Genomic DNA, 13,160 nt, shown 5'->3' with positions numbered 1-13,160 from the left:
TTTGATGATTTAAAAAAAAAAAGAGAGAGAGAAAACAACAACAAAACAGCTGTTTTCCAATCGGGCAGTCAGCACTATGCAAGAATGGGCGATACATCCTCACAGACCAACTATACCTAAGTGTTTGTCCGATGATAGTAGCAACCATGTGAACAGTATACTCTGGTTTTTGTATCGTAGCTCTTCCAGAACCTCATCTACTGTATGTTTGTGATGTATTTTTGCCTTTTTGTTGTGTTTTTTTGGGGTGGTACTGATGAGCAGTCAACTTCCCCGGGCTCCTGTCTCCAGAGGGAAGTAAACTCCAGATCAGTGTTGTATCAGGGCAGTTTCACCTGAAATCTGTGGGTGTAGATGAAGCTTAACAGGAGACCAGTCAACAGAGTGGGAGACCTGAATGTCCCAACTGCACTTTGAACTGAATCCCCACCTTCCCCCCCCCTCTTGTTCCCTCACAATTTCTTTTATTTGTTGTCTCTCTTTGCTTACTTTTAATCTGCATGTTGTCTTTCACGTGTATTTAAAAAGATGCTTTAAGATGAAAAAAATGATGAACCACTTGTTTTATTTCTCATGTTTTTGTTTTGGTTTTTTTGTTTTTTTTTTGTGCCAGTGTCATAAAATGCCCCGTTTTTGGTCAGTGAATTTTTCTTTTATTAATGATTTATCCTTGTGTTGTTGTTTGGTTTTTTTTTTTTGGTGAAGCATCAGTCTTCTTCTAAAGCCTTACTTCCCCCGACGGCGTTCAGGTTTCCACAGCGGCTGACTGACCTCTCTTCCTTGTTTTATCAAGGCTCGCCTTCTTTTTTTTTTTTCTGCTATTGAGGACGATGATGTAATTGGTGTGTGTGTGTGTGTGTGTGTGTGTGTGCGCGTGCGTGCGTGCGTGCGTGCGTGCGCATGTTGTTTCCAGACCTGGAACTAGTACCATTTAAAACCCTGTTAGACACCTTCAAGTGGGATTGATTTTATTTTTGCTAGCACAACAGCTCCCTCATCATCCTTTAACCCAAAAGGCAATACAGGCAGGCAGAAACAATCAGTCGGTAATGAAGTCTTTGATGGGATTTTGAATGCTATTCGCTCCCAGATCTGTGTTGTATATTGTATATGATACACACTTTTGGACTCATATGTAAATTTGCATTAATTGCTGACTAACAGCGAAAGAATATTCTATTTAATTCCTTCTCTCTTGGCTGTGGGAACCCTAGATGTTTAACTGCATGGATGTACTGTATCTCTGCAGATTCAACTAGCAGCTGTGTGATTTTTACACAAAAATAAAAAAACGGCACAATATTTTAAAAACTGCTCTCTTTACTCACTAATTTATCTGGAAATGGTTAAAAGAAAATGCACCCAGTCACCAAACAAGTCATCTCAAACTCTTTATGACCATGCTGGTAGACTTCCCCAGTTAGCCAGCAGGGATGTACATCTGACAATTCTGTCGAGAGTATGTGACGAAATCATGTCTATGTGGAGTAAGACGCTAATTTACTTGAAATTTATCACCCCATGGTTTAATGGTGTTGGGAAGAAAATGGGTTCCATAGTGTAGCCGTTTTTATATATTTGCCTAACAAGAAATTTTGATTTTGGTCAGCGTCACTTGTTTTAAACTTCCGACGATAAAGTATGATCACAGCAAGACTGTAAGATGGATGATTATCTAACAGGGTTATGGAGAGTGCAGCCCATCCCAGCTGTCACAGAGGGAGAGGAGGGGTACACCAAACCTATCGCAGAAACCATTCACACTCTTACATCCACAGGAACACAATGCTAAGCACTGAAGCATTACGCCACCCCAGTTACTCCAAAAAATATAAAAGCAGACTTTTTGTTAATTATCTGGTTTAGTTCAACTTTGACCTGTGAGGTAGTTTGTTGTAGTCTGTCCACCGGAGCCGTTGATCAATTTCTTATAAGTAAAACACAAACTCAGAATAAGAGTAGACAGGGAAGTGGAATAGGTTAGAGCAGGTTTTATTCAGTTTCTACATATTGCTTCATTTCTAGGTTGTTTTACTGAGCGGCTCAAAGCAATCCTGAACTTCCCAGCTTTGGTCGACGATTTTAATTAAAGCCAATAAATCGCTTTCATCAACTCTATACAGGAAGTATCTGAGCTCTGCAAAAGTAATGATCAAGCCATTAAAGTTACTTCAGTGCTCCAGTTTTCTTCAAATCTTTGCAACCATTCAAAACTTTGTTTTTCCATTAAAGATTGTACCATCTTTTTAATCACGTGTGACTGCGGCTGAATGCAAAAAGAATACATTTCAAATTCCACAAAAATAAAACTGCACAAAAAAACGTCGCCTAGTGCCCCCCCCCCCATGTTGCCTGTAATACAAGTGCGTTTGTTGGAAGTACTATACACATGAGCGGAGCTGTTATCTACTAAATATCTTCTCTTACAGCAGGACTAATGTAACAATATAAACCTCTGAGGTTAAACTGTGTCGTTTGCAAAGGCAGGACTTGAAGAGGAACATTGGGTTAGCGTCAGGGTTTCAGGTGTGTTTTGATGATGAATCCAGAACATTCTGTGGTCAGAAGACGATGCAGGTTCAGGAGTAAATCCAGCTTATTTGACGACACTGTGGAAGAAGAAACAACAGAGATGGAGATCAGAATCTATCACTGATCTGTGAACTGTTATCCACAGGCTGTTAACTGTCACGGAGGGCATTAAATCAATGTCACAACAAGTCAAAGTAGCAGTGCTGGGTTAGGAAAAAGGAAATGAATAAAATCAATCTTTTTGAATCCTAGTCCTCTTCCTAACATTTTTAAATAATCCTTTAATTGATGATTTAATTGCTGCAGTCCTCTCTGACACTCACACACTGGTTTCCTTGTAGCGATCCAGAGCTTCCTGAGCTACCACCTCAGAGAACTTGGGGTCGTTCCAGGGGATTTCGCTCGGCACGGTGAAGTTCATGGATGGTGAGTCGAAGAGCTTCACGCTCACTTTGGTTTCTCCAGGCTCCTCCTCCCCATCAACCTTCTTCTCGGAGTCCTTGCACATCACCTGTAGCATAAGGAGGTGGGGGTTTTAGCTTTTCAGGGGGTTTCTGTAAGTTGCAGCTGAAACAAATGATTAAAATGACTGATTATAAAGAGAAAAATCGTTTCTGGATCTTTCAGAAGTTGGATAATTTTGCAGGATTTGGTGTTTTTCTTTGTCTTGTAATAGCTGTGGGCAGATACCGGTACTTAGACACCCAACACAAGTTTTTCAGGTGATAAAAATAGAAGTGTTGAAAAGCATAACTATATCTAGATAACAAATTACAACCATAATATTGCATATTTTAAATTAAGGTCAAATGAAGCAACAGTGCTTACCGCCTGAACACTGAAGATGCCGTCGCTGGTGTTGTTCGCGAGAGAAGACACCCAGCCAAACTGACTGTTGAACAAATCCAAGATGGAGGAGGTGTTGAGCATCTGCTCTTCGAACCTCTTCAGGAGGGAGTTGTACTGCTGGGTGAAACGCTCGGCCAAGGCCAGAGCCTCCTCCAGCTCCTCCTTCAGGGGGCCCTCCAGAGGTTTCTTCCCAGAGCAGTCTGTGAGGGAAAAACATCATCGTGGAGCTTGAGTAAAGTTGGAAAATCACTTAACTGCTACATCAGGCTTAAATTAATTAGATAAATGCTGACCCCACCCCCTCTTTTTTTTTTTTTTTAAATTCAACCACCAATGCGGTCTCCTAGTTTGGCACATCTGTTTCTACCTACTACTTTCCAAAAAGTCCTTTAAAAGTAAAGTAAACAATGAAATAAAATACTACTCTGTGCTTGCTGTAATTGAGGAAGAAAGGCAAACTTATCCTCACAAGTACTACACACAAGATGGGGAGTGAGTCATCTCTAAGGCATTAACTCCAAAGCGTTGTCACACATACATGTTTCAATTTCAGAATAGTCTGCAGTTATGCTATAGGCAAGCAGACCCGCTGATATTTAGCAGCTGTGACTATTATATATATGCAAGACTGCACATAATGTGTAGGTATGAATGCACTTGCATGTGCATATGGGCCAGTGGTAGGTCACTGGTAAGTTGGATGAATATTGCTATCATTTATTAGACAGGAAAGAGGGGTAGTTTATGTCTTCCTGCTTCTTTTTGAGCATAAATTTGAGTTACTTATATTCAGACAATAATGCATCGGATTTTTTTTTATTTTATTTTTTTTGCTGAATGCCCATATATTCTTTATTCTTTTAAATGTTTGAAATACATGTAGCTAATTTTGTCCAAACAATTGAGCTACATGACGTTTCTTACCCTCACTTTTGCAACAGTTACTACCATATTTCAACATAAGGCAAAAAGTTCAACCTGCTGGTTGTGGTAAAACTCCTTAACAGGTCACGGTTATTCATCCTCTGCGATCCTACATCTGTACATTCAAGTTTTGTTGGTCTCAATCTCAGATACGCCACATAGACAAACACCTAAAGGAGCTGCTTGGTCATGGAAATTCATGCTACGAAGCTCCGGGTGCACAGTTTATATGCTGATATTGATGCCAGAGGAGGATTGGAGCTCTGCCTTATTTGCCTCAGCAATTAGCGACCCTGTTCTATAACTTTGTGGCTGAGTTGCTTTGGTTCCTAAACTCTTCCACTTTCCCCCCAGATTTCCCATGATCAACTGTAGGTGGTAATAATGCAAAGTCATTTCCCGAACTGATTTGTTGCAGTAGTGGCATCCAATAATAGCACCACACTCCATTGAATGAGGTCTTTAGAATGAGCCGTTCATTCACAGACTGCATGACTAACTGTTTTACTTTATACAATGTAGCAATGGGACTGAAAAACACCTGAATTACAAGAATAAGAGACACTGCAGACCGTTACTTCTGTCCAGACCGGAGTATTTTAGTTAGGACAACCGTACATAGAGCCTTGATATTATGCCACTGATTTAAAAATGAAAAACAGGGAAACAAAGAGTTCCAGCTGCTTTTCATTGTTTAAAATTGAAACTATAATTTATAGCTAGTTCAAATCAACTAGCTGATGGATCCCTCTGAGCGCAAAAACAAAACAAAGCTCTTTGTATTTTCCAAGAGTCTATAAATAGATGCTTTTGTGTCAGAGCCCAGTTCTGTCCTGCTGTTTAATGGAAGAGTAACAATAGCATCATCGACACAAAGGAAGAGATCACATGATTAAATTACACTCTCTATAAATATTAATTGTGCTGCTCTAATCAAGACATCCCTGGATCATTATTCAGGTCTCAGAGCCTGGCTTCCTGCCAGTCGAATTTGGATGAAAGGCAGTTTGAAGAGGCCCTCATAGCTGTTAAATGGCTTCTTATATAATTTTTTTTTTAAATAATGAAGGATGATGTTTTAATTTATTTTGGTAATATTTCCCATATGCTCCATCTTAACTATTTTTACTCCTGTATCCATGTTAACAGGGGGAATAAAAGGTTTTAGTCAATGAACGAGACACCATCTTACCAATGTGCTGGATTTCTTTGCACTTCTGACACTCGTCGCGGAACTTGAAGCAGCCGGCTGAGTTGCGACGGATCTCTCTGCAGGTCATCCTGCCGTTACCGTAAGGTTTGGTGATGATCACGTCCTCATTTACGTTACCATCTGTGTGAATGACACAAACGCGCGTTATGAACGTTTCATGTGAAAATAAAACCCAACAGTGATGTGCCTCTGCACACGAATTAAATTTTTCTTGTCTGAACGTCACTATTGGTCATGTGACTCCACAGAAACCAGAGGAGATTTGCTTTTTATTTAAGCTAAACCAATTATTACCTAGTAAGTTATTTACCAGCCAATGCAGCAATGCCGTTTACAGCTGCACAGGTATATATTACATCTAAGTTATAGCCACAAAACCTTAATTATGCATTTTCAATTATATCATCATTTTGACAAAAAACGCCTAACAACATGCTAAAATCACAGACCAAACGGTACTCTAATGTCATTAATACAATTTTATGTTTATGGTCTCAAGCTATTACTTGAGACTATAGTCTGATCACGAACCTGTTCACTGAGATCAAAGATCAAGTAAATGGTGGATATATAGTCACTAAAGGCTTCTATATACCCTGACTACCTTTTGCAACCAGATGAGTTGAACCCCCCCTGCTGGTCATTACAAAGAATGCAACTTAAGGGTCCACAAGCGACGTCCACATTTTATAGACAGTCTGTAGTTAGACTTAAAAGCTCTCAGCACACATTACTTTCATTAAAACGAGGGGTTTTTGAGTTTACAGCATGTGTGATTCTGCAGCCGATAGCTCTCTAGATAGTTTCTGAATAAAAACATTGAACCTGACAGAAAAACCGACCCTCATTGGGAACAGTGTCACTGTCCATGTCCATCATGGAGCCCATGGAACTGAAGAAGTTCCGGCTCATTCCCATCATAGGGGAGAACAAGTTCTGGAAGCCGTGGAAAGGATCGTGGAACAGAGAGCGGATGCTTCTGCCGCGGCGAGCGTACGGCGACAGGAAGTTAGGCAAATAGATCACAGGAGGGCTGTAGTGCACATAATCGGCCACCTGAAAACAACAAATACAGAGACCGAGCTGATGCTGGTACTGATGTAGTGAGTGAGTGTGTTTGCTGTATACTTGTTCAAAGAGGAAGTGGTGCTTAAAGATTTATTCTGCACATAAACAAGCAAAGGTAAACTGTACCTTCATGCTATCTGTGAATATGTTGTCCACGCCGTCGGCCATCTCTGTGTATTTTTCCTCCAGGTTCTTGAACTCTCTGTTCTGCCGTTGTCCTTCTTGCTCCAGGATGTCGATCTTCTCTCCATTGATCCAGATGGAGAAAGGAGATGTTCTATTCAGAACCTCCTCCAGCTGCAGACCGAAGGAGCAGGTATCATTTTGAATCAAACTTAAAATGTCTTTCATGGCTTAATATTTCAGGGGAGAGAAGAAGAATGATGAAGGCGAAAGGATGAAATATGCATAGTGTTGTATCTCCTTTAGTGTCTGACCTGACGTCCCACCAGTCCAGATCCGCTGCTGCAGGTTCGGGAGTAGTATTTCACACAGGTGTTCTTCAGACAAGGCTTGCACTCCTCCCACAGAGCCTTCATGGTCTCGTTACAAACCTCCTCCTCCTTCTCCAGCTTGGCCTCCATCTCCTGAGCTGTACGCATCGCTTCCTATACATTAAAACATCCAACTTTATTCTGGCCCCATCTTTGGTAATAATTATCTCGTCCTTTTGTGTTAAATGTGAGAATCGTCAGTTTAGAGTAAATTCTCTCAGGAAATATGTTCTTATCTGCAGCACGGACAGATTTAAGTGAAAAAAAGAGAACACTTTCTCGCTGTTAAACATTTAAAAACAAAGTCTAAACCTCTGGAACATTAAAAAATTACTTTTCTGTGTGTTGTGGCCCAAAAAACCCAAATCACTAGACATCTTTACTTCACTTATTCCCCTAGAGCATCGCCAACAAAGATACTGTTAAAACATATAGTGCTTAATATTAGTGCTACCTCTTTCTTCTGCTCGGTTTTCTCCAGATCATCCAAAAACCTCTTGTGCTCCTCTGAAGATTTCTGCATCACACTCTTCATTTCCTTCACTCCATTGATGGCATTTTCAATTTGTCTGTCCAGATACTTTTCTCCCTGAATGGAAATCTCTGTAAACCACAAACAACACGCAGAAAATGTTAACTTCCATAAAATGGCCTTGAATGTTACTGATATTACATGACGTCTGTTCTGTTTGTTCTGCTCACTGTCAACTTCTGCTCAGGCGATTATTTTATTCTACATATCCTAAGCGGTCCGGTATGTAGAATCACAGCACAAATGTAACACAGACCTGGACATTTATGCATTATCTTTTAATAATGAATTTAGAATTTAGTCATTAAATTAACCTCAGCACCCTGTCTGTCATCCACAGACTCCAGAGTCTGTAGAGTCCCAGCTGCAGAGTATTTTATCACCCTGGAGGAACCAAAAGACATTTGAAGGGCAGACTAACAGACCACAAATGTGCTCATGCAGATAGAATATCAACTACCCTGTGTCTAGACACAACACGGACCTCCATAACAGTAATGCATGCATATTACAAGCTCTTGGCATTGCACAAATCACAGAAATTTGACAGACAAGGAGATCTGCATGAATACTAAATATCCAGGCCTAATTGAGGGGCCTTTTATTGGTTATTGTTAACACCTTTTTTGTTTATATATTTCCTTTAACTATTTTTTTAATCTTTTATGCTGCTCTTTGACTCAACTTTAACAAATATGCTTGAAAAAAATGACATCATCTTCAATACCTTTAGTTTTATAGCACTAATGGAAGATTCCTATTAGTGGAATACCATGAAAAGAAATCTGTTGCCCTATTAAAAGCTATTTATCTAGATAACCCTAACATTACTTCCGTAACTACCAAGTTGTTAACGTCATCAGATCAATCCTTTTGTGTGAACTGGCCCTTTAAACCCTTTTTTCCACACCCTGCAAACTTACGGTTAAGATCTTCTTTTGTCGGAGGAAGGATACAGCTGGCTGAGGCCACCAGAAGAGCCACCAAGGTCAAAGACTCTTTCGAGCCTTTCCTCTTCATCATCATCATCATCATCATTAGCATCCTCTCTGACTCTTGCAGGGCCAGCAGGTAATGATGTGAATATGATGCCAAAGACCTGGAATGTAAATCAAACACACTTTCAGTCCAAACTGACTCTGGACTGTGAAAAATGTCATTGCACAGACTCCTTATCTCCACCAGAGGGCGATGGAAGCTGGAGAAAAAGCAGGTGGGGAGCTACGCAGTAAAAAATCATCACGTTTGCTCAGCGGTTTTGTGCCCTTACATGGCAACAGCTAAAAATAACCAATCAATAACACTAAATAATTCAAACTGATGAACATCTTATTCGTCCCCAGTTTCAATCATTAAAGGATGTTTTGAGTTCAGATCAGCGTTCTCCTGCGGCAATGACCAAAGTGCCTTTCAGAGGCATTATATAATAGAACAGCAGGCTCTTTCTCTATTTACCCATTTCTTCTCTGACGTGTGCTTGGTCAGCTGCCCGTTCACCCAACAATGACATATTCAGCAGAGGATGTCTGTGGTGTATGACCCCCCACTCACGCTGACATGAGACAGACAAAGACAGAGAAGTTCACCAGTCAGTTGGACCAGGCTTCTCTCCTCTCTGTGCAGCTCTTCCCCAAGCAGCATAAATAATCTCTCCCATGTGGGAGTCTAATCTCTGCTGATTATTTCTGCAGTCAGCAATAATCCTTATTTTCTCTAAAAACACATGGCCACATGCAGCAGTCTAGCTGAACTTTGCTGATTCATTTTGCTGTTTTTCTGGAGCCTTCTGGAGATTAGTCTTTATCAGGATTAGCTCAGTGTTTAACCATCCATAATAGCCAAAATTACACACTTACACAATTACACACCATTAGATAATGCGCATGCTTACTTGACACAAAACATAACAGAAAGGAAAAAATCTACTTAGAAGACTTTTTTTTAAAGGCTATTTTTGTTTTGTTTGCAGAACTTGGCGCACACAGTGGAAAGGCTGCCCATTTCTATGGTGATTAAACCGGACGTAGCTTTTGCTGTGGATCAGATTTGGCAGAATTACGACTAAGAATTTTTCAAGACTCTTATGAAGCTCTTCACCCTGATTTAGAGTTTTGATTGAGCAAAAGGGTAGCTACACAGATGCTTTCAGGCTTAAAGAGCTAACTGATCACATAAAAAGCAGACATTGTTTAATAGGAAAGTATAGTGAAAACATTTAAAGAGGGATTCGTTGGTTTCCAAAAATCAAGAAAATCACTGATGTAGAGGATTGCCAATGTCTTCCACAAGATTTGTGAATGGGCAAATCTGTCATGTTGAGACAAGATGAACATCTTTTTCTTTCTTCTAAACTGCTGGAATTAAGATTCAGCCAACGACGCATTTACCCCTCTAGTTCTGTTCTTAATGAGTGTGTCTTCATGCAGACACACTGCAAGCACCAGGTACTTCAGGTGAAGCAAAGCGTTTGCACACCCAGTATAAAAGCACAGGTCTTAGGAGTGTCTTGCTCATCTTCTACAGTGTGTTTTTGTTTGCAGTCGCTCGCCCACAATCTCCTCCTGTTTCTATGGAAACAAGCAGAGTACAGTATGCATACAAATCTGCTGCAACATCCCAAAAACCGTCAAGAACTTTTTCATTGTTTGGTAGTTGATGTTTATATTTCCTGTTCCCTTTATTTATTCAACCCTCTCCTACTGAATGTATTCAATCATCCCACTGAAAGAGGGCCATTCATACCCCTGACTCTGCATGGGTTCAGTCAAATAAGAATATTTAAGATGACCTGCAGATCAGCTTACACACTCTTCCCCAGAATCAGTATGAAAGCTCTCTATCTTTGGAAACTTTTTGGGTCTGCTTGCACTATATGATTAAATGCCCACAGCGAATTAATAATTACTAATCAGAAAAGGTTTATGCCATCTTAAAAGAGTTTCAATTTAGATTTTTTGTGTCCATTGTCTGTGTTCTTGTTACAGTACACAGTATAGTCTTAAATCAGCGCTGATGTAACCTTCCTGGATATTTTTTTCAGTCCTTCAAAAACTGCAAAATGTCATCAGATGTTCTAAATCCAGCAGGGCTGGACTGGACGTCCACCTGGGAGCAGATAAAATGTCCCACTTTCTGCTGCTTATATGAACTTTCTGCGTTTTTAAACATACAGCAAACACAGTGAGGTCATCATCCACATAATACTAAACGTCTTGCTTAATTAGAGCATGCCCGGAATTAGAAGGTTTGTAAACACTATTTCCAATCCAGCCTTTTGTAATGAGAGAAAAAACTAATGAGTAAGGCCAGACATTCAGTGAGGGGAAAGAATGAGCAATGCTGACATGAAAAGCACAGAAAAAACAGTGTGAGAGAGAGATGGAGAGAAAGTTAGGCAAATGAAAAGTATTAACAATGCACGGGCCCAGTTGTGTTATTTGCTGAACAACAGCTGCAAGTATCCTGGTTACACAACTGAAATACCAACACTCCTCCTCTCCAGATGTTCCTCTAGAAAGTTCAGCATTACCAGTATGACATCAACATCTGCTCAGTCTCCCACATGTCACCTTTATTTTGTGGAAGTATTTATTTACCATTGTAAATATTTTATTTGACACTTAGATTACTATTAAAAGACATTTAGTACTGAGAAATGAAATCTTGGCTGCTGAAGAGTAATTTTGTTCATTTTTAAAGCAAACCTCGGCCACTTTAAGCATCGGGAACACAACAAATGTGTTTGTCTGATGTTGTAGTTTATGTTTATAAAATCAGAAAAATACAAAATGTCTTGCTAATTTTGTTTTTTGCATTTTGTTATTGTAACATTTATCTCATACAAATTACACTTTATACTCTAAAATAGCTTACACTACCATACCTTTGTATTTATGACGTTGTTGCCCTACAGTATACTGCTGCACAACTATTCGCACATTTCACTTATAATGTTTAATATTGTGCAATGATTTAATTAAATTTCTTTCATTTTATTCTACTATTTCTTTATTAAACTAGTGTTACAGTGACAGTGAAATTACCCAGGTATTTCTAAAATATCTTGCCTGATGGATTTGCTCCTTTTGCTTCTGTCCCCCCATTAATGACTTTCCCGGTGCTTAAATAAGAAGAAAAAAATGGACTAATCTGTCAAAAATGGGACACTGGCCTCATTATTTAAAGTGTTTGGGGACTTCTTCACCCATAGGACTTAACTGTCCTATAGGCATGCAGGAGTCAGGGCTATTTCTATTTATAAACCAGAAAATGTAACAATAATGATAAAGATCCAGCAATGCTTTAATAGTTTAACATTTTAAAACCTGCAAACATGCATGTGATTACAGATTTATAATTTAGTTTCACGTTTTTATTATTATTTACGCACCAAGCACTGCGTAAAATGCTGAAGCGTGTTATTGAAGTAAACCACAGCGGGACGTCATACCCCCTAATCCAGTTGTTTTGATCCAGAGATGGAGGTCACACCCACGAGTAAGCAATTTAAACAGCAATCACCTTCAGTCAGCACGACCGCATGAAAGGGTATAACACGACATGGTTTTAATTAATAAGTTAGAAGTGATTTTTACAGTCTGACGTTTTATCTGCAAAACCTGCAAAAATGCAAACGAGGTCTGTTCTGTTTTGTTTAAATATGTTATAGCTTATATAAAAATGTAACCACCACAGTCTGCACACAAAAACACCGACCTGCAAAAAGCAAAGCTCCTCTGACTCACCTCTGTTTGTTTCCTGAGACTCCAGCTCGTCCGAAGCTGCCCCAGGCTCGCTGCTGCTCTTATTTATACCAGCGGATAACGGGGACGGTGCAGACATGTGATTCACTGACCGAGCATGCTGCTGCCGCCGCATCCAGCTCTCAAAAGTACCGCAATGTGAACACCAACTTCCTGTAATACGCTTCAAAATAAACCTTTAGAAAACAAAACGAAAATATTTTCATGCAAATTGCTCAGTTCCAGTTTAGGAATTGCAGTTCAGTAATTCTACTTACCTCTTGTAAACCTTTAACAACAAATATGGATAGACTTGCCAAACGTGTTTCCTTCTTTTAAAAACTGAATCATCTGAATAAGTCTGAACAGTGCCTGTTAGAAACCTCCAAAACTAGAAGATTAAGATCATGTAACAACACTACAAAATATAAAAGCACAACATTTCAATAGCTGGCACTGACATCTGCTCTGCTGATTAGAAAAAAAGGCAAAAAAGAACAAAATAATTAATAAATTATTGAACAGCAACAATAACAAAAAAGAACAATTAAAACAAACTGATATTTTTAAAATGACGCATTTAGTAAGAAGATAATATTTTTGGGCTGTAACATAAAATTAATAACAAAAACTTTTCACACACACATATATATAGACCTTCATATAATATGTATTTGTATTAAAACTAATACAACAGTAATAACAATATGAGACTCCTACACCTTTAACGTGGTACATCCCAGAATGAACGAGGGCCCTAAAATAAAATAAAAATCAGGCCAATTAATTATGTTGAGTTTTTTTTG

The 13,160-nt window shown here is 39.3% G+C and overlaps 1 protein-coding gene across 1 annotated transcript; it reads right to left on the bottom strand.

The window, feature by feature from the left end:
* Positions 1-1,976: 1,976 nt before the first annotated feature.
* On the bottom strand, positions 1,977-12,512 carry clu (clusterin). The gene is made up of 10 exons (XM_026194253.2): positions 12,358-12,512; positions 8,536-8,711; positions 7,535-7,683; positions 7,024-7,194; positions 6,713-6,883; positions 6,361-6,574; positions 5,498-5,638; positions 3,361-3,581; positions 2,856-3,043; positions 1,977-2,609 (listed from the first exon to the last, which is right to left on the bottom strand). The coding sequence occupies exons 2-10, from the start codon at positions 8,654-8,656 to the stop codon at positions 2,597-2,599; spliced, it is 1,389 nt and encodes a 462-aa protein (XP_026050038.2). The 5' UTR covers positions 8,657-8,711; positions 12,358-12,512; the 3' UTR covers positions 1,977-2,596.
* Positions 12,513-13,160: the final 648 nt, after the last annotated feature.

This window comes from Astatotilapia calliptera, chromosome 15, assembly GCF_964374335.1.
Source record: "Astatotilapia calliptera chromosome 15, fAstCal68.1, whole genome shotgun sequence".
In the NCBI taxonomy this organism is placed as follows: Eukaryota; Metazoa; Chordata; class Actinopteri; order Cichliformes; family Cichlidae; genus Astatotilapia; species Astatotilapia calliptera.
This window is presented reverse-complemented; position numbering and strand designations above follow the sequence as displayed.